Here is a 27129-nt window from a genome sequence, read left to right as displayed (position 1 = left end):
GTCCTCAAGAGAGTAAATGTGCAGCTCATACGTGTGTGAATGTTTTTAGAGAACAACGAGGAGTATTGTGTTTTATACAGTAATTGTACATTTAAGTTTGTAAAGGAGTAAACTTTCCCTTTGTGTTTCTGGAACATTCACGCGAGTGGACCACTCTTATCCACAAAAAGAGGCAACGGTTGGGTCCATTTGCTTATTACCTTCACTGGCTGATAAACTCTACACTCGACTTAGTAATTGGCAGATGGAGAGAACGTTTTATGATACGGTCCGCACAACTTTATGACAACAAACCTTTGTATCTGCAGGCTTGTGTTTGGGAGATGAGGGTGGAGTATTTGAATACTATAGTACTCGCAAAGAATTTGCATGGTAGAGGCACCAGAGAGCAAATAGTTCATTCACTTTAAACAGAGGAATTACTCCAGTCAACAGTGTGCCTTCACAGTGCTATTTACACTGGTAACTTAAAACCACTGCAGGCTATTTGTACTAAAGTAATGACTAGTAAAAGCATATTTACAGCTTAGATATATGCAAATGTTGTTTATTGTCTTTGAGGAGCCGCTTTTGAATTGCTGCCACTGTTACATCGTCAACTTCTTTAAAACAATATTCCCAAAATGACACTGAACACAAGGATGTAATAAAAACAACACACTTTATTTACTAGGCAGTATATAAAAGTATAAAAACATGAAAACTTGGCATGTTTATAAAATTTGCTCAAAAGCTACTACAAAAACAAGGCGTATAAAAAGATTGTCTGCTAAGTGTTTGACATGGGCTAATGCAGTCTTAGTAAGAAAACGAAATGCTGATTGAATAAGCATTATACAATGATACAAAACTATTCAAAGAAATGTTTAACAAAAACCATACAAAAGATTCCATTGGGATTTGTTTGTAGCATAATATAAAAACATCAGTGTTTAGTATACTCTCGCTTTTTTATGGAGAATAGAGGATTCAAGTGCAGCTTGGTCTTACTCTTACTGGGTGAAGCTCATGGTTTCAAACATATAAGCTCATTTTTAAAATGTATAAATATATAATTTTAACACATATGTTTGTTCATTGACTGTTTCCCCCCATACAGGATACTGCGAAGGCCAGAAATGAAGTTGAAATGAAAACTCAATTTACGTGAAATGAAGGTGCCAATGTGGTAGTCAGGTAATACTAATAAGGCTGGCCCCTTCTGTCGTGTAAAACATGATCACTCATAGTTGAATAATAAACGTAAGAACCGCTGTTCTTGTTCAGTAGTTAAGTGTTTACATGAGGTGGCACAGACCAAACACTTGAAATAAACAGTAGACACATTGAAGCGGGTAAAAAAAAAAAGAAAAGAAATGAAAAAGAAACAGAAAAGTTTCATGACTGAAATAAAGAGGTCAGTTTTGAATTCATTAATATGCCTTTGGATTTATGATAATGCTAACAATGCTTAAATACTTAACTTACAACACTGCTCCATTGGCCAATTGAAAAAACAACATTATCAAAACAAAAGAAATAAATTAATCAACTTGTTCTTTATATTAATATCAAAATTCGGAATTAATAATACAGCCCAAATTATATAGCCACCCTTTCCCATTTATAATACAACATCGATAATAACACAGTGATGAGACCAAAAAGGTAAAAGGACGAACAATAGAACCCAGAGCAAATTCTGTACAAAAAGATTTTAAAAAATGTTTAGTCTTTGGTTGGTTGAAATCCAACAAGTGTGAGTGTAAAAACACCAAGTGGCCTAGAAGCCTCTCCCAACTGTTGTACCACAACAAATATGTAATCCGCGGCGCTGCGTCCAGCGCAGGGATTGCTGATCTTTTCCAGTTCAACATGTGTCTCTCTGTCTACATGACCAGCGTCCTCGTGGGGTAAGTGTTGATGTACTTGTGGTTCTGCTCGGAGGCCAAAACGTGCTCCCCTGTTTTCCCACAGGTCACCTGTTCCCAGGAGCTGAGCTGCTGTTGGCGAGAGAAAAGAGAGGATGGTGAGTTTTTTTATGGTTTAACATGCAATCACCACATAGCATTTTTAAAACTTATACACACCTGTAGCGGGCTGCCCATGCCTCTGTGAGGGAGGTGGTAGATTCTGTGTCCATCTTCACTCAGTAATGAGCTAGTGAGCAGATCCTGAATGAAAATGTAAAAAAAAAACTTAGCAACATAAGTCAAGATTATGGTTTGAGGATATTTGTGAGTAAGATTCACATTAGAGAACATGAAGTGGTCGAAAGTGAACTTACAGGTACTTCCTGTGCGGGGCCGTTCGGAGAGAAGAGCTGCGTGTGAAGGTCTTGTCCTTCCCACTGCATACACGGACTCCTCTCACACGGGGACTCAACCTATAAGACAACGGAACACATCATGGTGAATATTGAGAGTGAATACATACATAAAGTAGCCTCAAACAATGATACTGATCTTCCCTGACAACCCTGACCTCCAATTTGACCGAGATTGTGTTGCAAAACTGGAAATACAAAAAAATCATGTGCCCACATTTGCTACCACAACAGCAAACTGAAAGTACATCCCACTTTTCGCCTTTGCTTTCTCAACATAAAAAAAAAAAATCTTCTTTTGTCAGTCTCACATTTTGTCTGCATGTTTTTTCGTTATTTTATTTTATTATTTATAATTTATTTTATTTTTAACATACAGTATGTATGGAGTGTGAGAGTGGCCATATATAGAAAAAAATATATATATATATTAAGGCCATAATTTAATAATTGGTACGCATGAGATATAATTACCTCAATTTAATTAAATCATTCCCACGTTTTGATTAATTTGTGGGTAGGAAACACACACAAGGCCAATTCATTCATGCACTTGTCCTTAGTTGTAGATAGCTATGGATAGACACTTCATGCTTCGGGGAGAAAGGCTGCTCTCTGTATATATACACTTATCTTGTGAGCCAAATTAATAAATCATAGCCTCAATTTATTCATTCTTTCTCTCTATGGCTGCTGGCTGCCGGGGCTCCATATATATGTGTGTGTGTGCTTATGTTGAGTAGAAAGTACCTCTTGTTTTATCTTCTTCAGAGGAGGCTGCTCGATGGGACACTCCATCGGCTCCTGCTTGATGGAATCTACCATCTGCTGCTCCATAGGGGAGTTCTGGAAAAAGGCAAAAATCCACGAGTGAGTCACTACAGCAAGCACAACAGAAAGGTAACATGACAAATCCAAGATATTTTTGAAGTCTCTTTCTCACCAGTAGTTTGACGGGTCCATACTTGGCCTCCTGCATGGCCAGGGCTGACCTGAACGGCGTGGGCGTGCAAGGAGATGACTCCATTATTGAACGACGGATGTTTGGAGTTCTGAACCTGAGAGAGAGAGAGAGAGAGAGAAAGAGAGAGTTTGTAAATCCTCATTTACCCAAATTCTGCATAACTGCGTATTAAAAATGCATTAGAGATAGAGCCACTTACATTTCATTCTCTTTCTGGTGCCTGATAGTGTGGTGGATAAGAGGCTTGGAGTCCACAGGCGAGCTCATTCGCAAGCTGTCGTTGTCGGAGTGTTCTGGGCTCATTGACTGGTTGAGAAACTGTGAAGCAAACGGAAGGAAAAGCAATCAATCAAAAGTAGTTTGACGGGTTTATTTTAAAGCAGTGACAATCTGGCAGATCATGAGAGCACACGGTGAATGGAGAGGAATGGGTGAAATGATTGAACTAAAAAACAAAAAAAGGTGGAAGAGGAACTAATTCTGAATGATTGGTTGTTGATATCAGCAGGTGGCAGGTTGGTGATTGGATGGATTCTGATCACACGCGGCTACTTTAACTACCTGTGAGGGTGAAAAGGGGACGTTTCTGACTGGTGGAGGCTTGGGAGTTGAGCAGATGAAACCAACCCACGCTCCGTGATTGGTTCTTGAGCCCTGATTGGGCGAGACCCTGTCTTTTCTGAGAACAGTAGTGGCCTCATCCCCTGAGGAGAGGCTCTAGGAGAAGGGTGGGAAAATATGGGTCAGAGCCCACTACTTGGTAAAAATCTATGTCGCTACTTGCTAAGCTACCCTTTTTCATCTTGACACAGTTGGTCATGGCACCCAAAAATGAACAAAATGTTGTCTTAACATGTAGGACAAAGCAAACGCAGATACTTACTGAATCAATGACGCATTCCATGAACTCTGGCATAGTATTTGAGAACGCTGGACTGCTGTGATGATGGCGGCTGCTGTTGTTGTTGTTGTTATTGTTGTTGTTGTTGTTGTTGTTGTTGCTGTGGGCGCGTGTTGCAGAGGCGCTCTCCTCAGGTAGGCAGCTCTGGTCCAGAGGCAGCGCCGGGGCATGGTGATGAGATAATAACATTACACCCTCTGAGCTGTTGGAGCTCTGGCCGGCCCAGATCGGATAGGGCAAGTTCATCTGGGGGGGAGAACAAGAATATAAAGAGAATAAATAACTGACAAAAATAACCATCTGAAAATGTGAGCACAGTAGAGTAAGTGTAAAACAAGCGCCAAGAAAGAAAATGCAAGCCTGACAATAAAGGAAGAGGTGTAAAAAAAATTGAACAAATGAGAAAAAAGAGAAGAAGAAAGGGAACTTTTATGTGAAGAAGTGTTGAGTTGAGGCTTGCACAAGGGGTCATGCACATGTGCCAAAATGGCGATAAGGTCCTATTTCGTCACTTTTGCAGAAACAGACCCCCCAGATGTTTCCTCCTCACACGAAACACACATCCACACTACTGTCCTTAAAAGACATGTGCACATAAATTGTGCTCTCACGTGGACGTGCATGCACACTTACTGGTAGTGACGGCCGGCCTCTCAGCTCATCTTCTGTTGACATGAGCAGCCGTTCGATCTCTTTCACCCTCTGCTCCTTCTCGGGGTCTTCCTCACTATAGTGTCTCTGAGAAAAAAAGAGAGAGCAGATTTTAGCTTATAATCCCTTCCTGTTGCCGCACTATAGTGATCAATTATGCTGCGTTTACTTGCTTGTTTTTACCTGTATAGCAGCGGTTCCATGCTGGGGAATGTTCAGGATGTTCAAGGCCATGGGATATAGTACCTGTTAAGCCGATCAGAAACACACGTCAAATAAATGAATCGCCTGCTGCTACACAATCTGTATTTCCTTTTCCTGCCGGCATCCCATACATTTTTAGTTTAAAAGCCCACTCACCCTGTGTGTGTCGGAGATGTAGGTGTAGTTGTGCGGCGACAGGGGAGGAAGCTGCGCGTGACTGGGCGAGTGGTGCGAGTGGTGCGAGAAGCCCAAGATGTGATTGTTGGTCTTGACGTAGCTGTGGCTCATGGAGAGCGAGGAGTTGCCGTTCTTCGCCGCGATCTGCAGATAACCCTCCTGTTCCACCTTTCGCCTCATGGTGGAGTTCCAGTGGTTCTTTATAGCGTTGTCAGTCCTGGAGGTCAAGGAAATAGCACGTATTAACAGGTTGTTCATTACGAAACGCATCCGCATACCCACAAAGACCCTCTAGTGGTGCTTGATAGCATTATCAATGCAGGCACAGGCAGATGCTGCCACAGAAGGACAGTCAGGCACACACACACAACTGATAAGGTTATCAGTACAACTACAATCATGCCAAAACTACAGCATCTTCTTTTTCACTTTCACTTAGGCATTTGATTCTAGGCCTTTTTCTATTAAGAACACCCTGACCTGATATAGTCTTTTTTTCCTCCCCAATAATTTTGTATTCCTATTTTTCAAAAGAAGGGAAACACTTTCTTCTTTCTGTGTTCTCTCTCACTTCATCCCTTTTCTCATTTGTTTCTCTCTCTCCTTCAGTGTCCTCCCCTCCCCTCTTACCCTCTCAAACCGCAACATTGCACAGTCAACCAACCAAGAGTTCAGTGATTCATCTAGCTTCTCCTTTTTTTTCCCACCTTTCCCTCTTCTTCATATATTCTCTGCTCTTTTACCTGCCAGGGAGCAGCTTGGCGATTTCGGCCCAGCGGTTGCCGAGCTTCTCGTGCGCCTGGTAGATGATCCGGTCCTCCTCCTCGGTCCACGATGTCTTCTTCACCTCTGGGTTCAGGTGGTTGTGCCAGCGCTCGCGGCACTGCTTGCCGATGCGCCCCTTCAGGTGCTTGGCGATCACCGACCAGCGCTTGGCTCCGTACTTCTGGACTAGCTCGATCACCTGGGGTGTGTGTGTGTTTGTGTGTGTGTGTGTGGTGAGAGAAAGAGGAAAGACAAGGAGGAAGAGTGTTGAAAAGGAAGAGAAGTAAATGGTAGTGGAGGGGCGTGAGGAAAGAGGAAGGAAGGAGCAATAACAGGGAGGAGAGGGAGAAGTGAAGGGGGTGCAGAGTAAGACAAATAAGGTGAAAAGATCACAGGTATATGAGGAGATAGGAGAGAAAATAAGAACAAAACAAACTTGTTAGTTACCCAGAAAAATCTCAGAAAACTGTACACAGTGTCAGTGAGTGCTTCTCCTCCCTCCTTCCCTTTTTCTTTATCTTTCTTAACTTGTGGAGGTGATTGAGAACACCTGCTTGTGAGCAGCGAGGGAGTTTCCAGTGGAACGTTAGCCACTCTGCTAATCATTACAGTGGCATCTGGGTGGAAATATAACTCCTTTGGACTAGTTCAATGAACACTTCGCGGGCTTTAAGAGGCTGAGCATGTTGCTCGTTGAGTAACTTTTTGGGAAACTAAAAATGCGCAACAGCAGGCAAGGAGTTGCTACAGAATAGTGTTGTTTTTCTGTGAGTGGTATCCAATTACATGAAAAGTGGTTCTGCATTGCTATGTGAAGGTTTTACTATAATATGCAAAGACAAATGTGGTTGCATTATTGATTTTTTTTGCATTTTAACGTTTTCTTAAAGACTGTTTTCTTACCCTCTGGTCCTCCTCTTTGGTCCACGGCCCTTTGATGAGCTCTGGGTTGAGAACTTTCTGCCACCTGTGCTGACACTGCACATCTGTACGGTTCTGGTAGGTCAGAGTGCAGGGGATTAGTAATCATGCATATACAATGGGAGGTTATTGTTGTCCATTTTTTGCATGCAGCCCTCCCGTACTTACAGTTAGTAAGCTCGCAATGACTTTCCAGTCTTCTGATCCGTGAAGCTCAACAAGTTTCTTCAACTTCTCATCCTGAAAAAAAATTGAAAACACATTGTTAGTCACCGCAATGAACAACCCCCAGCAGTTTAACATAATAGTCAGTGAATGTGGTTAGACCAGACAACTATAAAAAGAAAAGTTCCCAGGCTCCTGGGAAGTGTGCGCTCTCTCCTGAAGCAATTTCTATCCAGCTGTGTTTAACATTTAGTGCACTGAACAGCAGGTTTTTCGACAGGTGTTTTATACCTCTTCTCGTGTCCAGCGTGTTTTGCCAAGGTGGCGTTTCCCCGCCTTGATCAGCGATCCGTCATAATCGTGTTCGTACATCTCGGTCTCCTCCTCATCCTCCTCACTACTGTAAACACTGCAGACACACGGACAGAGAGAAAACTTTAATAAAAAAAGAGGTGGAGGCCGTGTGAAAAGGAATAGTGTAAGATAATAGAAAGGCAAATAATAGCACAATAATAGTACCTGTCTATCTCCCAAACTACTCCCTAATCATCTCTCTTTGCAGAGTGCATAAAGAACTCAGCCCACTCTTTAACTCATCAGGTGTCAACACAGACAGAACCAGTCATTCTTGAAGGTTTGGGTGCAGGCGTTTAGCCAAGACACCCACAAGGGGAGAGAGAGAGAGAGAGAGAGAGAGAAAGAGAGAGAGAAGAACAGCAAGTGGGAGGGAAGGAGGGAGGGGGGGAATGGATGAACAGGTTCCAATGTTTTTGGTTTCCACAGATACTGGGATTGGCACATGCGATCATAATTTCGTGACCCTGGCGTGTTCAGACCTGCAGCAGGCATTGTACGGCACAGTCATACATGCACACACACACACACTGACGCCGGAGTGGTTGGTTAACCAATCACAATGTAGAGCATGGACAACGTGGAGGGTAGGTAGGGTACGTTGGTGTCATACAGAGCAACAGGTGAACAGGAACCCCACTGGTGTGTGTGTGTGCATGTACAAGAGGATATTTACAGTGGATTATCTTCCTTATTTTTGTCCATTTACACACATGCGTGACTATACCTGATAGCAGCAATGACCATACAGAAAAAAATACACAGAAATGTGTAAATAATATAAGTTTTTTGAAGTATATTAGCATAAATGCAAATGCTATTTTCAGAAAAAAATGAAAATATGACACTAAAGAAATAAAAAATTACTGAGAACTTTGTGTGTGCACAAACAAGCAAGCAAAAGACAATGAATATAGCAAGCTCTATACTCATATTGAGAGTGATGAATCAAGTGAAAGCTGCACCACCATGAAATAGTTTTAATCACAATCATCATTGCTCTTATCTCAATCGGCAGGGTGGTTTTGTGTCAAGTGCAACTCGCACTTTCTTCAGGTTATCTGCCTAAAACCATGAAAATGAGCCACACTGAAACAATGATTGGTGACACACAAGCTCAATGCGAGTATAACCAGCTGCTGCTTTACTAACTATACACAGGGAGAGCTGGTGCCACTTCTTGAGACAAGTGCACACACAGATAGGACGCTGCGAAAGCGCAAGTTTCCAAAATAACAGTGAGCTTTCAGAGATGCTGCGGCAACATTCATACACTGTTCTCAGGGTCTGGTCTGTGCAAAGGCGGGTTGGTTTAAAATGACCTTTAAATATGCCAGCTATATATTGGTGTATAAGAGCCAATCTGCAAGGTTTAAAAAAAAAAAAAAAAATGAAAACATCTGTGTTTTTTTTTTTTACTGAGCCCGATGATCACCGGAACCAATACGTGCAATAAATAAAATAGAAACATTCTGAGTGAGTTTAGACAGAGTTAATTGATTTTGTGTTTTTATTATAAGCTCCTTATAATTAAAAACCATTAATGTCCATGTCCTTGTGCACAGCGTGGCACGCGCCTGTCCACCCGCCTAATAGTATTAATCCATGTGTGTGTGTGTGTGTGTGAGAGAGAGAGAGACCCCTTTCTCTCTCTCTCTCTCTCTCTCCACTGACAGCAGCTCGAGGAGCGCACATGCCAGATGACCACCACCTGTCATGAGCGCGCCAGCGAGAAACAACCCACACCACAGACACACAAAAAAAACGGTTCACAATCACACACAAAACGAGCTTAAAAACAGAAATAGTTAATGGAAAAAATAATAATAATAAATTAAAGATGCACACCTAAACCGCTCAACTTGCATTAGAAAGAACTGTAGGTTATAAGACGCACATAAGCGTCCTTGGGTTTCTGAAAGGCGCTATATATATAAGTCCAATTTATTATTATTATTATTATTATTATTATTATAATAAGAGGAAAAAGTTTAAAAACAATGCAAAAGAAAGAGCAGTTGCTTACCTGTTTCTCGGCCGCCGAGCCATGTTAGTATGTGTGTAGAAGCGGCTCGCAGGTTGCGCTGAGCTGGTCTCGTACTTTCGCTATGTGCGCTGGGTTTGTTCTCCCGGTGGAGAGGCAGGTTGACATTAATTTAAACTACAGCAGCCTCTCTCACTACTACTTACTGCTCCTCCCCTTCATGCATCCCGGTACATTTGGCGCTCCTGAGGTGGCTGGCTCAATGCGCATGTGCAGTACAAAGTATACTTCAGGTACCAATCCGACGTTTTGGTTTTACTATGAAGTATCCACAGGTTCATCTGGCTCAGGTCTGCTTATTAGTGTCCCCTCAGTCAGAACTAACCATGCAGAAGTTCATGCACCAAATATCTGGAACAAGCTCCCCAGAAACCTGCAGGACCAACTCCAACTCTGAGTTCTTTTAATAGTGTAAATCTTTTTATTAAATGTTTCAAAGTACATAGAGTCAAAACAACATACCAAACAACATAAGGTGCACAGCATATCAAACAAGTACATAAGTAACTAAAATAATAAAAAAAAGTAAATACAACTAAGGTACACTACTAAAATAACATACATTTATACATCCCAACTTTGAGTTCTTTAAAATCAAAGCTTAAAACGTTCCTGTTTGCTGCTGCTGCCTTTTATTAAACCAGATAACGATCTTATATACTGCACTAGAGCTTTTACTCTTGTGTGTTATATTTCTATTTTAGCTTCTATCCTAAGTTTTATTTTTTAGCTATTTTCTAATCTTTAATGTTTTTATAACTGTTTTAATTATGTCTTAATGTTCTTTTGCACTTTGTCGCAATGTTCTTTAATGTTTATGTAAAGCACTTTGAATTGCCCTGTTGCTGAAATGTGCTATACAAATAAAGCTGCCTTGCCTTTTACTATTTGAACGAGAAAAAAAAGAGCCTTATATCTAAACCAAACACTGCTTTACACCATTACATTCAATAATAAAAGATGCCATGATAAAAAAAAAAGTGTGGCTGGATAATTGGCAACTGAAAAAGGAAAAAAAATGTGTTGTGAGTGTTAGTGGGATTACATTTTACAAGAGCAGCAATCAAAATTTACGGGGTGTCATTGAATGCATCATGCCTCTACACACTAGACTTGTCTGAGGCGCGTTTCGCCTGGCTGTCCGCGCTAAATGCCTTTTTGTCAACAATATTCGTGAGTTACTTCTCTTCTGGTGAAAAAAGGAGAAGGAAACTAATATATCTGGATAACAATGGGTGTTTTGCATGCGTGGAAAAGTGAAGTTGCAATGTTTTCTAATTGTGGAGTAGCTTGGCTGGCGTTGCAAATGCAGATGTTTCTCAGTGATAAAAACATGCAAGAAGCTTGGTGTTGATAAAATGAGTTTTTTTTGTGCTCGCCCAGACAAAAGAAAGTTAAAGTAGCCTAATGCAGTGCAACTTTTTTTTGCAGGGATTTATTGCACGCAAAAGACAACTTCCTTAAACTACCTTCATGTTTGTTATCCGAGTTGTATCTCAAGTCACCTTTTGCAGATGACGTCTTTGCATTTATTCAAAAATAATCCCCATTTAAATTAGGAACAAGATGAGCCTGTTTTTAGCAACCCTCTGTCAAAGATGAGTGGGTAATATATCATATGCTCCTTTTGCATAACTTCTGCTTTATTCTGTATGAATACCTGGCCACCATGTATTATATTATGCTTATCTTGTTTTGGTTGGAGTTCTCCATCCTCTGCATGCAGCCAGAACTGTCCTCGCTCAGCCATTCATTGCAGGGAGGAGGAGGATGAGGAGGGGTTAATGCTTTATTTGTATAAATGTGTCTTCTCATTGTATTAGTTCCTCCATACGCGACCGTATTGTCCTGGTCACTTGTAATTACCATCACCCCAGACCAGCCTATTGTCCCAGGGCAGTCATCATAATAGTGGCCTGATAAAGGCCTACACACACTCATACACACATGGACATGGACTACACATTTGTACTATTTGATGCAACAGGGTGGACAGGGGGGTGCTCAGTGAAGTGAAGCACTTACTGTGGACAGAGGGAAATATCAAGATTTACAAGACGGACTCAATCTACAGCATTTTTTTCGCATATTTGTAACATTAAAAACACTTTAAGTGCCACTACATTTAACTGCAGACCTGTGATATAATGTATGCCTATTTGGTTGCCTGCAGGTTGCAATCGCCTGTAGGCTTCAAATCCTGCACACACCTGTGTACACAAGCATTGTTTCAGTCATTTTTGCCTTGAGGAGGATGGTACTTCTTATCTATTCGAATCATAGTTGAATTATATAGTAGCTATCGTGCAAGTTTACAGTACAAGATGCCTCACTTAGCCTACTGTAGAAATAAAAATGGGCTAATAAAAGAGATACAGCACGAAAAATAACCAAAACATCAGTAATAACCAGTGTTAACGCCGTACTAAATAGAAGCAAAAGAAATAACAAGTCATACTTCATATAAACAAATATTTAAATTAGGGCTGTCAAAGTTAGCGCAATAATAATGCGTTAATGCAAATTTGTTTTAATGCCACTAATTTCTTTAACGCATTAACGCAGTCGATCTTTTGGAGGTTGTAGTGGGCTCAGTTTTAAGAGTTAAGATACTGGCATCATATGAAACTCGCAAACCTAAGGAATCCATTGGTACCAACCATAGATTTTCGTGAAGGAGGTTGAATAACAATACGAACTTGCGCTAAATTTTGGGGAGAAAAAACTCTCGTGGCCCATTTTCAAAGGGAAAATGGGTTCTATGGGTACCCACGAGTCTCCCCTTTACAGACATGCCCACTTTATGATAATCACATGCAGTTTTGGGCAGAGTAGAGTTGATAAGAGTATTAAATACTTGACAAATCTCCCTTTAACGTACATATTGAACAGATAAAAAAATGTGTGATTAATCGCAATTAATCATGGACAATCATGCGATTAAACATGATTAAATATTTGAATTGATTGACAGCCCTAATTTGAATAAAATGTCTGTCTCCACTTGTCTGGTTTGTGTATACAGTATATCTGTGACTACAGTATGTGTCTTTAGCTAACAAGCCCCAAATGTAGGCCGATATCTTTTCCCTCGAGGGTAATATTAAAAACTACATCTTGTTATCTGAAACCAAATTGAAGGAAGGGAGCCGGGGTATATGCAAATTCACCCATAGTAGGTTGAGCAGGAAGCCTGAGACCCATTGACTCCTCGCTGGGGACATTTGCATGGGCGCGATTGGACAGGTTAAGGGCAGGTATTGTGATGGCCGCCCCCTTTGCAAAGCATTGTGTGCCCAGGATGGCTCATTTGAATGTTTTTTAATGATGGCCCCTGGGCTTGAGATATCACCCCACCACGCTTTCAGATCCAGTGTTGGGAAGGCCAAACGTGTATTGTTAATTGTCTGTGTGAGTGTGTGTGTCTATGTAAAAGGCCTGAGAAGGGTTGATCCCAAGTCAAATAGTGAATGTGATCCTGTATGGTTATGTGGTTAAATAAACCCACATGTTGACTAATTGCTAATAGATGTATATAAGCATGCACATGATTTCTACATTGTTCTGCAGTACATATGAATTTGGTTTCAGAATTTTAACTTTCAATTTCACAATTTGCCTTTTTCACATGTTTTCTGTATTGACTTTAGTTGTTTGGACCACCTGTCAAACACTGCCAAAGGTGTAAGTTTTGCATTTCCCTCGGGGGTGAGTTCCTGTGAAAGACTCTTCCCATGATGCCTGGTGCCCTTGGCAAATTATGTAAAGCATTACCTCATACCCACTGCCAACTTTTGGGATGGACCTCACCCCTCACCCACTTGCACATAGGCTTTGTCTTCTACAATTACGCCGGGATTAATCTGTTTTCAGATTTGCATGCTGTTGTTGACAGATTTGCAATCCTTTGCTTTCACTTGATTCCATAGATACCATTGCCATCCACTTGCCAAGAACCATTTTTTGCATATCCTAGAATTGAATAGAATTCAGCCACACAGAGAAAATGTACAGTGGATGCAAACCATGAAGTTTATGAGTCGTTCAATAATATGAATTCTACATCATTTAAACAAAGCACCCCTCCGCTGATCCGCTCATTCTTCGGCAATCTGTCCGTCCATCTGTTTAATCCATCTACTCATAATTCTCTCAGATTTCCTTCTCGCCCGCCACTGATTCATTGATCACAGATTTGACCAGAGAGAGCGCTTAAAAGACATGCAAAGGAAACAAATGTTCAGATCCTGCATGTGTAGAGGTGTGAAAATCACACCCCAGTCTCGTTGCAGCACAGACGCATATTTAATTCATCTCTAAATCGGACTGTAGACAGGGCAGAAAGACTTCATAAAACAGTCAAAGAGAAACTGCAAAAGGTCATGTTAAACAAGGCCAATGCAGGCAAAAAAAAGCTGCAAACACTATTACAATTTCAATGTTACTGTTTCATATACGTTTTCACTTGTGCAATATGTTCCATTTCCATTACATATCAGGTGCTCTTTGCTGCCTTTGGTTTCAGAGTGTCCTAGAAACATTTCAGTGATGCAAAAGAGTTCCCTCTCTGTCACCTGTGTGACCCTGTAAAGTGAGCATGTTTGTGTCTGTTTACCTGTGTGTTCCATGTGTGTACGTGTGCAGTTGTTTATTTTGACATGTAGATGTGCAACCAAGACTTCAAAACGCAGGAAGTGGAATTTTAGAGGGGAAACCTCCACCCACTTAGAGGCACACATGCACGCGCAGACACATACGCACACTATATTAAGCAAAGGTGAAACTTTGTGCACAAGAAATAATAAACTCCTCCGCTATCCCCTCCTGATATGACTGATTCCCCCTCCTGTCAATTAAGGCTGCTCTTTGTCAAACTGCCAGTTGCAATACGAGCCATCCATTGTGAAAAGGTCTTTACAATTAGCTAAGCAGACGTCTTTCTTTATTCTGCTCTATTTTTAGATCGGGGAGACACGCCTAACCTCATATTTCATTTCACCCCGTGCAGATGTGCAAGTGTAGCCTATACTTCACCTGCATCACCGCTATCAGATTATTGCCTGACATTTTCTTCTCTTTCATCGGCACGCAGGCTACAGATGAGATCAACAAAATGTATCAAAAAACCACACATGCATGCACCTGCACACACATATGCGTGTGACTATAAAGTACATATAAACATGCACAAACACAAGCACACACATCTTATTTATTTCCCTTTTGTGGTAGACAGGCTATAAGTTTTTGTGGTGCAAAGATGGTAGGAAAAAATGATGTCACTCATTGGGGGCATGTGTTTGTGCGAAGTGTGAAGTGTGTGCTCAGATAGGTTGGTCTAACCACAGGGCATGACCTTTGACAAAAAATGGTTTAGACATTCACGCCCCAAGATCAGAGGTGGGATTGAAAGTTGTGCTTTGTGCAGGCTCTCATATTCTTTCAGTGCACTTCACTTGACCTCTTAAAATAATTTTCCCCAAGTTGTGCAAAGAGGAAAAAAGCTCCTAACCACTTGATCATGCATAGCTCATCTGTGATATTGTGCTTCCTCTTTCACATTTATAAGACATCATCATTAATATGAATTTTAGGTGTTTCCACATTCATAAAACATAACTTACCTGTATCATCTAACACCATCACCCTCATGAGGATCACTGGGATAAGAAGATTCAGACATTAACCCTTTTACTGTTCCTTCAGTTCATACCTTTGTGACCCTAGTTATTAGATCTACATTCTGATATAGGGCCTACTGATTAAACTTACATACAGTATATTTTGGTCTAAGTTTATTTCCCTGCTAGTCATTCTGATAGACTGTAGACATGTATCAGTTGAACTGCATGATTTTGTATTACTTTTTCCTCTATATAGATGTATATTTATATTTATATGACATGAAACAGACATTTCAGGACTACTATTTGCACTGACACTTCTATTTATCTATTTATTAGGTATTTATACAAGGAGAACTACTGGAGAGTCATTGTTTTTTTATATATAGCACTTTTAAAGACCTGATTGCTTTTATACTGCTTTTACTCTGTTAATCATCCTTTCATCCACTTTTTATTCTGCTGCACCCTTGCACTTTGTTCACTGTGTTATGTTCTATGTTTGTGACTGTTTTTGTATGTTTGTGTTTGCACCTTGGTCCGCGAGCAACGACATTTCGTTTTAACCATGTACTTTGTATGTGGAAAAATTACAATAAAGTTGAACTTGACTTGACTAGACTATTTCTCTATTGTTTATTGTATTTTGTTGTATTTTTTTTTTTAATGTACCCCTGGCATGAGCAGTTTTGTATGTACATCATTGTTATTGTACTATTTTCTAAAATAAATAAATAAATAAATAAATAAGCTCTGCAAATATCAGCTGACTGGAAGTCAGTGTCTATCTTGTCAGACAGAGTGCAAAATTGTGAAGCTTGTTTTGGGAAATCTGATCCCTACGCATGGGCCGCATTGGAGGAACTACAACAGGAAGTGACGTCAGCAAAAAAAATCTTGTCTGAAAGCGAGTTTTTTTTTATTGAAATTTTTTTAAAGACTACATTGTTTACCATCAAGCAAAAAAAAATACACCGAAATTAAAAAACTTTAAAAAAAAAATATATATATATAATTTAATTTATCTATTTCCGAAGCTGCTGAATCAAACTGCTGTTCCTCACAGCAACAACAACAGCAGCAGCAGCAGCAGCAGTAATGGCAGTCGAGCTGTGAGACACATGTTACAACTGAGCCGAAACACACATTGCCGCTGGAGCCGAGAGAGAAGACACTTAAGCAAAAATGTCTCGGCACAGAAATGTGCGAGGTTACAACTACGATGAAGGTAGATCACCTTAACTACGTGTTGATATAAAGAGTCACGGTTAAAGGCCTCAAACCGCTAAACTCGTTAGCCGCTAAGCTAAGCTAACATTCACTGTTGTTGATTGCAGTGCTAGTTAGCTTAGCTTAGCTTAGCTTAGCTTAGCTTAGCTAGCGTGATAACATTGCTGTCGTGTCACTTGGCACCTTGGCACAAGATAAATTACAACATTGTCTATGTATATACACCCCAAGCTTTCTGAGTAACGTTACAAAACTTTAATGTGATGTGTCTATAACTATAATAATGTTTATGTTTACTAAAGTTAGCTACTTAGCTAGCTTGCTAACGTCCCAGTGTTTTTAAAGAAGTTTCTAATACATTGTTGGATATGGTTTATAGACATCCCATGACCTGTATTAAGTTATTTAGCCTCCTAATTTCAAAAATATATAGTGAAGTAGTTACAGAAAACTCCCACTTTACTGTTTGTTATGCATTCTGTGAAGTTGCTGACAAGGCAAAGTGACTGACAGCTGTAACAATTATTATTATTAAATACTGATTCTTATTATTATTATTAAAATAAAAGTATTATTATTAAATACTGATTTATTATTATTAAAATAAAAGTATTATTAAATACTGATTTTTATTATTATTATTATTATTATTAAAATAACATTATTATTATTATTAAATACTGATTTTTATTATTATTATTATTAAAATAGCATTATTATTATTAAATACTGATTTTTATGTTATTATTAAAATAAAAATATTATTAAATACTGATTTTTATTATTATTATTATTATTATTAAAATAACATTATTATTATTAAATACTGATTTTTATTATTATTATTAAAATAGCATTATTATTATTAAATACTGATTTTTATGTTATTATTAAAATAGCATTATTATTATTAAATACTGATTTTTATGTTATTATTAAAATAAAATTATTATTATTATTAAATACTGATTTTTTTTGGCACCTTGTACAAGATAAATTATTGTTATCTATGTATACACACCCCAAGCTTTCTGAGTAACGTTACAAAACTTTAATGTGATGTGTCTATGACTATAATAATGTTTATGTTTACTAAAGTTAAGCCACTGATATAGCTTCCTAACGTCCCAGTGTTTATAAAGAAACTTCTAATACATTGTTGGATATGGTTTATAAACATCCCATGTCCTTGTAAGTTATTAAGCCTCCAAATTTTCTAAAAACCTACAGTGAAGTAGTTATAGAAAACTGCCTGACTCCCAATTCACTGTTTGTTATGCATTCTGTAAAGTTGCTGACGAGGCAAAGTGACTGAATAGAATAGAATAGAATAGAATAGAAAGCTTTATTGTCATTGTATTAAATACAACGAGATTCACAGTTGCCACTTCTGGTCAGTGCTTTAAAACAAATACTTGACAAGACTAAACAAGGCATATAAAACATATAACAGGTAAAACACACACAGTTATAAAGCAAATAAAACAGGTAAAGTAGATGTAATAAATAAATATGAACAGAAGTGTTACACTAGAGGTATAAAATATAAAATAGATGTAATGTAAACAGAGGTAATTGTACTTGTAAAATAGGTAGTGTAGATGTAATAAATAAATGTAAACAAAGGTAGTTGCACTTGAGGTGTATATTGCATCAAGGATATATTGCACAGACAAATGTATTTCACATTCAGTGTATTCATATTGCACAGATTTATTGTTTGTTCAGTGTCCGTATGGCCCAGGGAAGGAAACTGTTAGCGAGTCTGGAGGTGAGGGCTTTCATTGACCAGTAGCGCCTGCCAGAGGGCAGCAGGTCAAACAGGTGATGAGCTGGTTGGGAGGAGTCCCTGAGAATAGTTGTGGACCTACTGAGAGCTGTAACAAAGCACCCTTTCTTTTTTACTACAACTACATTAATCTTTATCTTTATCTTTTATTCGGATCTCCATTAGCTGGTTCATTAGTGGTTGGACCATAGCATATTGTGTCAAAATACAAAAACAGAGCAAGCAACAACTTCTTATACCATAAATATTAACGGGACTTTGTATTTATCCACCATTAAACCTGTCATCTTTTATTTGGATCTCCATTAGCTGTGGCTGAAGCCCAGCTATTCTTCCTCCTTGAGTCCACTTAAATCACTTTGAACTGTTTTAGGCTACATTTCAGTACACAATCACATTACAATCCTTACCAACAATGACCACAACATCAAAAGCGACAGCAACAAAAAACACAACAATATTCAAGACACAACCCAACACACAACACAGGACCTAGGTTCAAGTTAATACTGTTCACAGAGTATAGATGTAAATATGATTCATTAGAGGTTGGACCATAGCATATTATGTCAAAATACAAAAACAGAGCAAGCAACAACTTCTTTTACCATAAATATTAACGGGACTATCCAACATTAAACCTTTTATGATTTGATGTTAACTAAATATCAGCATGTGTATGTTTGTGTAAAGTAGAGGAATGGAAAAACAATTAAACCGCAATTAAATTTGTTTTCTAGACTTTGACGATGATGACATGTACGGACAGTCTGTGGAGGATGACTACTGCTGTATATCACCAGCAACAGGTTGGTATCAGTGAATGCAATATTATAGGTCAACAGTAATACATGTTTGCTGATGAACAGACAATATAAATTGTGATAACTTTAATTTTCCAGTTAAAGATAACAATAGCTACTTCCAACACATTCATGACAAAATACTGTTTTTTTTTTTTTTAAAGTTTAATTTTCAATAAAATATTTATTTAGATTATACGACATTCACCTGACATCACATCTCCTAGTTTGTAAGAAGCCAATAAGTAAAGATTTTTGTGGTTTATACAGCGAATCAGTTCATCTACTCACGTCAAGGAGTGCAAGCACCAAAGGAGGAGACTTTAGAAGAGGAAGAAGATGAAGAGGAGGTACCCACATCCCCTACCATCAGCCACAACCTTAACCCTCTTGACCAAGGTGATATTATTAATTCCACGCAACGCTATGCAAGTGACAAATAACTGAAGTCTTCTGACCTTTACCTTTGATCTTTGTGATGACATTTAACCTTTCATTTTTTTCCGGATCACTAATACAATTTCTGTTTCTAATGTCTGTGTTTTACTGTATAGCCAAGCTATACTCCTGTCTAGACCATATGCGGACTGTGCTGGGAGATGCATTGCCAGACTCAGTCCTGACCCAGGCAGCCATAAGATGTGGATTCGACCCGCAGAAGGCTCTGGATGCAGTTCTGTCTGAAGACGCTAAGACAGCCCCAGTAACCAGAAGTACCGATGACGAGACGGCTTCTGCAGCAAGAGTTAGCCAGGAGAAAGCACCGCTTCCACAAAGAACCAAACAAGAGGCCGTGGCTGAGAAAGGTACACTGGAGCGGATCAAATTATGATCATTTTATTGTTCAGGAATTGTTGTCCTTGACTGATCCAATGTAGTTACATATTAGAGACTGGTTGTTGGTGGCTTTTGAAATTTTTTTCGAGTTATTTGCCAAACAAAGGCCAGGATCAGCCTCATCCACACTGGGAATGTCAGGAGCGCGTGGCAGCTGCGTTACCTGTCTTTTTTTATTTCGGCATCCGTGTTAACAGGTTAGAGCAGCCACACTGCCCCTGTGAGACGCACTCTAAACTTTGGTGAGGAAAAACTGTCATGGCCATTTTCAAAAGGGTCCCTTGACCTCTGACCTCAAGATATGTGAATGAAAATGGGTTCTATGGGTACCCACAGGTCTCCCCTTTACAGACATGACCACTTTATGATAATCATATGCAGTTTTGGGGCAAGTCATAGTCAAGTCAGCACACTGACACACTGACAGCTGTTGTTGCCTGTTGGGCTGCAGTTTGCCATGTTATTATTTGAGCATATTTTTTATGCTAAATGCAGTACCTGTGAGGGTTTCTGGACAGTATTTGAAATTGTATAAAGCAAGCATATTTGCCCACTCCCATGTTGATAAGAGTATTAAATACTTGACAAATCTCCCTTTTAAGGTACATTTTGAACAAATAAAAATGTGTGATTAATCATGGTTAACTGTGGACAATCATGTGATTAATCATGATTAAATATTTTATCGATTGACAGCCCTAGTTTAAACACAATTAATATAAATCCAAACAAAAAGCTGCGCAGCATTCATATGTTTATTTAGAATTTGAATGTTAACGTTATAAATGAAGCTTCAAACTATTCGTTACAGCCCAAATTATTACTGTGAAGAATGAAAGATAACAGAAATTGCCCAACAAGCAGGGGTAATGGGTTTTGATGTAGGCCACTGTAATAAAAGCATTAATGTAAAACAGGGTTCAGAGCCTAGTCTTGGTTAAGAAATAAGAACTGGACTGTTGTAGAATGGGCTGATGAATGATTCAGACATAGCTTACTGACAACATCTAACACTGCATCATGCTATTTTTGACTGAATGCCTGTGGGGTCTTAAGAAGATACTTTAAACAAAAGATCTTTTTGAATAATCTTCATTAGTATTGTTTACATGAAAGCTTAACAGCCATGTCAAATGCCAACAGGCATTTCACTGTTCATTTCACACATGTGTGCGATGACACATTTAAGTCATGCAAATGTTTAACAAAGTGCCTTCTTTCTGTTCTTCTCCCTCTTGTTTATGGTATGATTGATCCGACTTCTGTCCTGTGCTCCTCCTGTCTCTCCTCTTTGACAACTGAAATTGGCTTTCGTAAGGTAAGGAGCCTGTTTGTCTGCTTCTCACACAGACATTACACCCAATGCACATAAACCCCAAACAGATCGGTGCAAACGCACACAACCGCATGTGCAAGCAAGTGCGACAAACTTGCGTGACCTCTTAATGCAACATAAGGCTGACCCCGTGGTTAGCAGCTCTGAACATCAAAATTGTATCCATCAAAACGGTGGTCCAGGTGTTAGCAGTGGTGCCAGCCTGGCAGAGCTCATGTCTGGGCATCGGCAGAAGAGTAAGGCGACAGGAGTAGTTGACATAGGGCGTGGTTTGGGTGTGCCTTCATTAAGTGCTCTCACCATAGGATCTAATTCCCCTCCTTCCATTATACCTAATCAGAATAGTCTTTCATTAGGAACATTGGCATCTTTAAACATGACTTCAGCATTTCACGGCTCAGCTCCCTCCCTCCTCTCAGTTCCACTCAGTAGTCTGTCGCTAAACAACCCCAAGATAACAACTGCAAGCTCTTCTCTGGCTGCTCCTCCTGGGTTTGGGAGTCTTAGTTCTGTCCTCTTGAGCAATCAGCCCTCAGTGGGAGTTGAGACTGGAGGCAAAGCCGCAATGGCTGGTCCTAAGGGAAGCCCATCACTGGCTGATTTGATCCAGGAACATTCAAACCGCAGCCCAACCAGCAGCAACTCCTTTCCTACTCCCCAAAGTGATATAACTTCTGTGACGTGTCAGGGGATGGCTGCACCAGCACAAACATTCTCACTGTCTGGGCTCGCTTCACAGCACCAAAACAGGAATGCACGCATTCAATCGCAATCACAGAGCACCGATCAAACGGCAAACACACTCGACTTTTCTAAACCAACCAACAATCCTGCATGCCTAGGTGGGACTGTCTCATTGTCTCAGCTAGCCCTGCAGCATCAAACCAACAGTTCCTTTACTTCCCTTCAACCTGTCAGCGTTGACTCTCCAGCAAATGCACTGAAACAACCACCTGGCATCTCTGAGCTGCTCCCTTTGTCACATTTGGCGTCTGAACACAAAGGCAAAACCTCAAACACCTCAAATGGGTCACAGTACTCCCTCACCTCGCTCCTTTCACCAGCAAAACCAGAGAAAGCTGGTGTGTTAGCAGACAGTACTACAGAGGGCGGGACCAAGTGTAAACTCAACCACAAACCATACCACCAAAACGTCAGGCCACCTAAGCTGAAGCAGACTATTGATTTGAGTGCACTCATAGCCCAGTCAGATGGAGCAGGCCCTCGTCACTTTGACCTGGACCTCCCTTCTCCGTCCTCTCCGTCTTCGCCGTCTTCACTCGCCACGGGGCTGGATTCTTCAGTTTTTGCACAACCATCAGTATTTGCGATTACTATGTCGATTCAGAGCCACAGACAACAGAAGAAGACGAGGAAGGGAAAAATAAGAGGCCAGAGGACAGGAAGTGGTTACCAGGCCTTCCTGTGTAAATCACCGGACAAATCCGAAGAGCAGCACACGCCACTCTCGCCAATTGTACCGTTCGGCTTCGACGCGCCTTCACCTGACGACATCGTCCGTGCTAATCAGAGAAAAGCTTTCACCAGGTAGACGAGGAAAAAAAATAGCATTTAACTCAGCTGCGTCCAGCTTGGTGCTAAATTGACTCAGTTGGTATGGAAGCTCAGACATTTTCGGTCTTTCCTCCAAAGAACTCAAAAGAGATGCAGCACTCAGGGCCATCAGTCTTTTTAACTGTGTCCTACAACCAGTCATGTGGAGTAAAGAAACTTTTGGGACCAACAGTACTTAAGAATGACTCGCTGCTTATCACTGCAAAAAAACTCAGCATTCTGTATATACAACAGTGTTACACCATTTATGTATTTCTCTTTTTATAGAGCCAAGCAAACAAGTCTTATGTTGCTACTACATACACAACAATGATATCTGAGTCAAGCGGGATACACTTCTCAGTGTCTCTGGCAGCTTGAAAATAATCAGCAGCTAAAGGAATATTAGTATTTTAAGAGCTTTTAGAACATTTCTCTCATTTACTGTACTTAACATTTTTTTCTACATTTTAAACTTGAGTCTTATTTTCCTATGCTCGGATGGCCATTGGCTTTTTTAATTGACATTTTGTTTTGTAGAGAAAGTAAAGTAGTTTAATCTAAAGCCAGGGAAAATTCAAAGTATATCTCTTTCTGCATGGCCTCTTTTCTAGAGGTTGAGCTGCATGAACCCTCAAAAGAGAAAAAGAGGTTGATTTTAGTTTGCAGGTGTGCTGCAGCTATTGGAATATGGATCAGTTAACCATTGTTCTGGTTTACTGCTGCCTGTGTTTCAGATCATGGGGTAGACATTTTGGTTTAGAGGACACCTGGAGATTTTCCCATGAGGGAGCGAGAACAAACACACACACACACACACACACACGCACGTGCATGCAGACACACACTAACACACACTAACACACACTTGCACCGACAGACAAATGAACACTGTATGATATTGAAGAAATGAGTTTACTATGAATGCCAGCACTGTGCATAAAGAGTGCACTGGATGAGTCAAAATGAATCCCCTCAAGAGGTAAAAGTGTTTTTTCTGGCTCTTAGCCTTTAATATTCTGATGTACAAATGAGTTTAATTCACACGGGGTGTGTCACCATGACACTCTGCCAGAGGTTAATTTGTCAATTTTGAAATAAAGATGACTGAATGTACGTAATCTGAATGCACCTGTGTCTCTCTGGTTGTGTGTGGCTGTACTTTTGTGTGTTTGAGTGTAAAGATATATCTGTTTAGGGTTGTTGCATTGAACTAATTCTAGATAACCAGTTAATGGTTCTCTATTCCCTGTTTGGATCTAAAATATATAGAGTATGTACAGTAGTAAATCTATATTTAAAGGTTCTCTATATGATATCCAGAGCATTAATATAATAGCAAACAACTATTTGCTATGTAAAGATATAGAGGAGTAATGTCTACCTGAGCAGAGAATGAAGTCGCTCTCCTTCTCTGTGTGCTGTAATCTGAGTTTCTCTGTGCTTTGTTTACATCGCCGGACTGGCCGCATGTGTGCCTTTTTAGTGCATGTGAGCATGCTCCACTGGCTAGCTCGCGGCCGCCACTCTGCACTGCCGTCATACGCCGGTTACAGCTGATAATGCCATCCCGACCGACAGCGTCTTCACGGAAGCGTAGCACCCACGCTCCGGTTGCCCCCTCAGGATAACACTGTTAGCTCTGTCAGCACTGTTGGCGTTGTTTGCACTGTTATCGCTGTTAGCAACGCTAGCTGTGAGCTGCCGGCTCAGCTGTCGCCATGTTGAGAGCCGTGTGGAGGCAATAGAAATGCTCTGAATTTCATTTAGAATTCAACATTGAGGCTCCGTAAGTGAAGATCCCATTCATATTCTGAATAGAGGATTTAGATTATTAGCCATAATGTCATAACCATCCAAGGTAGACAAGCTTTGAGATAGTAAATGCTCTTGGAGAAGCCACAAGTTTGTATAATATCAACCTTGTTTTAAGAAAAACATGTTTTATTTGTAATGTTATCAAGAAGTACTGCAATACCCATAATCCTTAGTGTAACAGCGACGTCTCTGATTGGTGGAACTCTGTGTTACCATGGAAATGTTTACCGCGACGGCTAGTGAGGGTACATGCTCGTACGTGCTGCTCCATGGTTTGTGACTGCATTTCAAAACGGACCAGCATTAGCGGCTCTTTCTCTTATATTCCAAAAATAATTCACCGAAATGTGTTTTAGAAAACATTTGAGGCGAGAAATAAGGCATACAGTTGCTGAATCTGTCTTCATTTTAGATCGACGGTTAGTTTATACGTTTTTCGGGAATTTCCCGAGGCAGTGAGTCACCATTCTCAATGGTTTGTGGGATGAGTAGTTCCTTCACTCTTAAGATAATTATGAATACAGTCTTGAACCGTTGCCCTTTTTTTTTTTTTTTTCAATTATTTTTTTTTCCTCCGAATCAGAATTTTTATGATCACAATACATCTTGTAGTTCGTCGCTTGGTTTCATGCTTAAAACTCTGAAACGTCAGTGGAGTGAATGAATGTGAATTCCACTTCTGGAGCTAGAGCCATTCTAGCTCTATTGAACACCTTTTAAGGATGAACTATTGGCATCAATGTAATAATACTTAGGAGTTGAATGGAGGGCATGTCCATTTTCAAAACGAAATGCTTTAGAAAGAAAACTGCACATTATGTCTCCGTGTGCATTTTTTTGTAGGTTAGCCCAGAGTTTCTAAAAGCACCTCACATCTTTAGTGTGAGTCATTGGTATTGGTTTGAATGGAGGATCTTGCCCTTAAAGAAATGCATGTAAGATTTGCAAGGACTGGTTCAAGGGTTGATAGATAACATGTATTAACATTATCAACTGACAGGAGACCTGTTGTATATGCAGTCTTGGTAACCCTAAAAAACCCTACCGCCTAATCTTCTCACTGTTGTTATCAGGACACTGTTCTGGGCTGTAGTTATGAGACACGAGGAGATGATAAGGGCTGATGTCAAACTTTCCTTACTGTTGAGTCATTTTCTTGCACTGCCTCATTGTTGTCTTAAATGTGAGAATGATCTATGAGTGCAAGGGTAGGGTTTTTGGCTGGATGTGTGTAAACTTTATACAGGTGCAAAGAGCTGAGTGAAGTGAACCCTCAGGGTGTCAAACAGACTGGTGAGCCAGAGGGAAATGATAGATAATAACGAGCAGATAGTGGTAATAATGACAAGTCAAACACTAGAAGTCAAACCGGTTTCTTGGTGTATGTGAAGTCCTGGGAGCATTATGATGTTGTATTAGGGACGCTGTAATGTGTTTCCTGAATGAAGATATACATCTACAGTTTTTTCAGATGTGAAAATCTAGAAATGAATAAGCCTTATTAACAAGTGGGTTTGTCCAGCAACTGTTTTGTCCTTTTTTTTTCTCTTAAGGCGAGCCAGTGTGTGGGTTTGAGCAGGAAGTTGCACTCTTGGGAGAAAATGTCACCCTAAGCACACACACCGACTCGGCACATCGACCGATCATCTTACTCTCTGTGTCTCCACCTACGTAGGAAAATCTGATCATGTCTCTCGACTTTCACAGCTTTGTCGAAAAGGCTTTGACAGATCAAACCAGTCTGTGTCTTTACACGGCTCTGCAGTTCTGCAAGGCGTACATGTTGCACAAACATAGTGTCGTTGTGATGTGGTGCCAATACTGGAAAATACCATTTTACTCACAGCAAGTGGTCAAAAGAAAACGGGTGCATTTGGTTTGACATCAATACTAATGCTTTGTTGTGGTAGGATGTGTTTACAGGAAAAAGGGTAAAGAGAGACATAGGATTCTTTATTTAAATGGAAAAAGCTGCATTCTAATTACAAGAAGTGCAAGAGTTGACTTGTACAGAGGTTGAAGGCACATGCAATCCTAAAAGACCTCATAAAGCAGTGATGTGTAAGTTTGCAGAAGGGATGCACAGTGGCTTCAGGAATCATTCTGCTTCATTTATCATCTACATGTTGTGGTTTTGCAGCCTGAATCAGACAACCTTGCTATGATATCAATAATTGGCGTCATACAAAGTGCTACTGAGCTCTCTTTTGATATCTAGTTTGACAGATTTTGAGTAAAATATTTTCCACATTGCTGACATTTTGCTAGCTCTGACTAACGTCACACTCCGCTAGCACCTGCTCGATTTGTACTGCACATTTGCAACTCCCAACAGAGATTAGAAAGAAGCGAGATGTCTCACTCGTTTGCTACTTCCATCATCGATTTCGGACGCAGCGATTGTTTTTTTCCGGAGCTGGATGATGGAAGTAGCTAACGAATGAGCTACCTCGCTACTTTCTCATCCTTGAGAGTTGCACACTCACAGTTCTGATCAGGCAGGATGTACAGATTGAGTAGTGAGTGACACGTGTTGTTGTTCCTGTGTAGCATAAATTATATGATAACGTGATATCAGATTGGTGCATAGACTTGCATTCTCGTCAATACCCGATCCAGCATTTTAGACTGCACCGGAGGCATTATCGGAACAACTCTACTTGCCTTTATCAGGGTGGATAATGATA

The 27129-nt window shown here is 40.0% G+C and overlaps 2 protein-coding genes across 5 annotated transcripts in view; one reads left to right on the top strand and one right to left on the bottom strand.

The window, feature by feature from the left end:
• Positions 1-642: 642 nt before the first annotated feature.
• On the bottom strand, positions 643-9605 carry myb (v-myb avian myeloblastosis viral oncogene homolog). 3 transcript variants are annotated; one of them, XM_037751595.1, is made up of 16 exons: positions 9434-9605; positions 7345-7462; positions 7057-7128; positions 6871-6963; positions 5946-6166; positions 5182-5419; positions 5005-5067; positions 4804-4908; positions 4153-4416; positions 3831-3986; positions 3469-3587; positions 3249-3363; positions 3056-3151; positions 2267-2365; positions 2070-2153; positions 643-1979 (listed from the first exon to the last, which is right to left on the bottom strand). In XM_037751595.1, exons 1-16 carry the CDS (start codon positions 9454-9456, stop codon positions 1869-1871), a joined length of 1977 nt encoding a protein of 658 aa, XP_037607523.1. In that variant the 5' UTR covers positions 9457-9605; the 3' UTR covers positions 643-1868. The 3 variants fall into 3 exon arrangements, with proteins under 3 accessions (XP_037607523.1, XP_037607522.1, XP_037607524.1); XM_037751594.1 differs by having other exon boundaries at positions 643-1982; positions 9434-9604; XM_037751596.1 differs by lacking the exon at positions 3831-3986 and having other exon boundaries at positions 643-1982; positions 9434-9600.
• A 6498-nt stretch (positions 9606-16103) lies between these two features.
• Positions 16104-27129, top strand: part of hbs1l (HBS1-like translational GTPase) — a 30124-nt gene continuing 19098 nt past the window's right edge. Inside the window, exons 1-5 of one of the 2 annotated variants that reach the window (XM_037750375.1) lie at positions 16104-16303; positions 18835-18903; positions 19168-19296; positions 19452-19703; positions 21058-23751. In XM_037750375.1, the coding sequence (XP_037606303.1) occupies positions 16261-16303; positions 18835-18903; positions 19168-19296; positions 19452-19703; positions 21058-22622 (2058 nt within the window). In that variant the 5' untranslated portion in view covers positions 16104-16260 and the 3' untranslated portion in view covers positions 22623-23751. Of the gene's footprint in view, positions 16304-18834; positions 18904-19167; positions 19297-19451; positions 19704-21057; positions 23752-27129 lie in introns of those variants that run through there. The other variant, XM_037750374.1, reaches the window with a different exon arrangement.

This window comes from Sebastes umbrosus, chromosome 18 (assembly GCF_015220745.1).
Source record: "Sebastes umbrosus isolate fSebUmb1 chromosome 18, fSebUmb1.pri, whole genome shotgun sequence".
Lineage (NCBI taxonomy): Eukaryota > Metazoa > Chordata > Actinopteri > Perciformes > Sebastidae > Sebastes > Sebastes umbrosus.
This window is presented reverse-complemented; position numbering and strand designations above follow the sequence as displayed.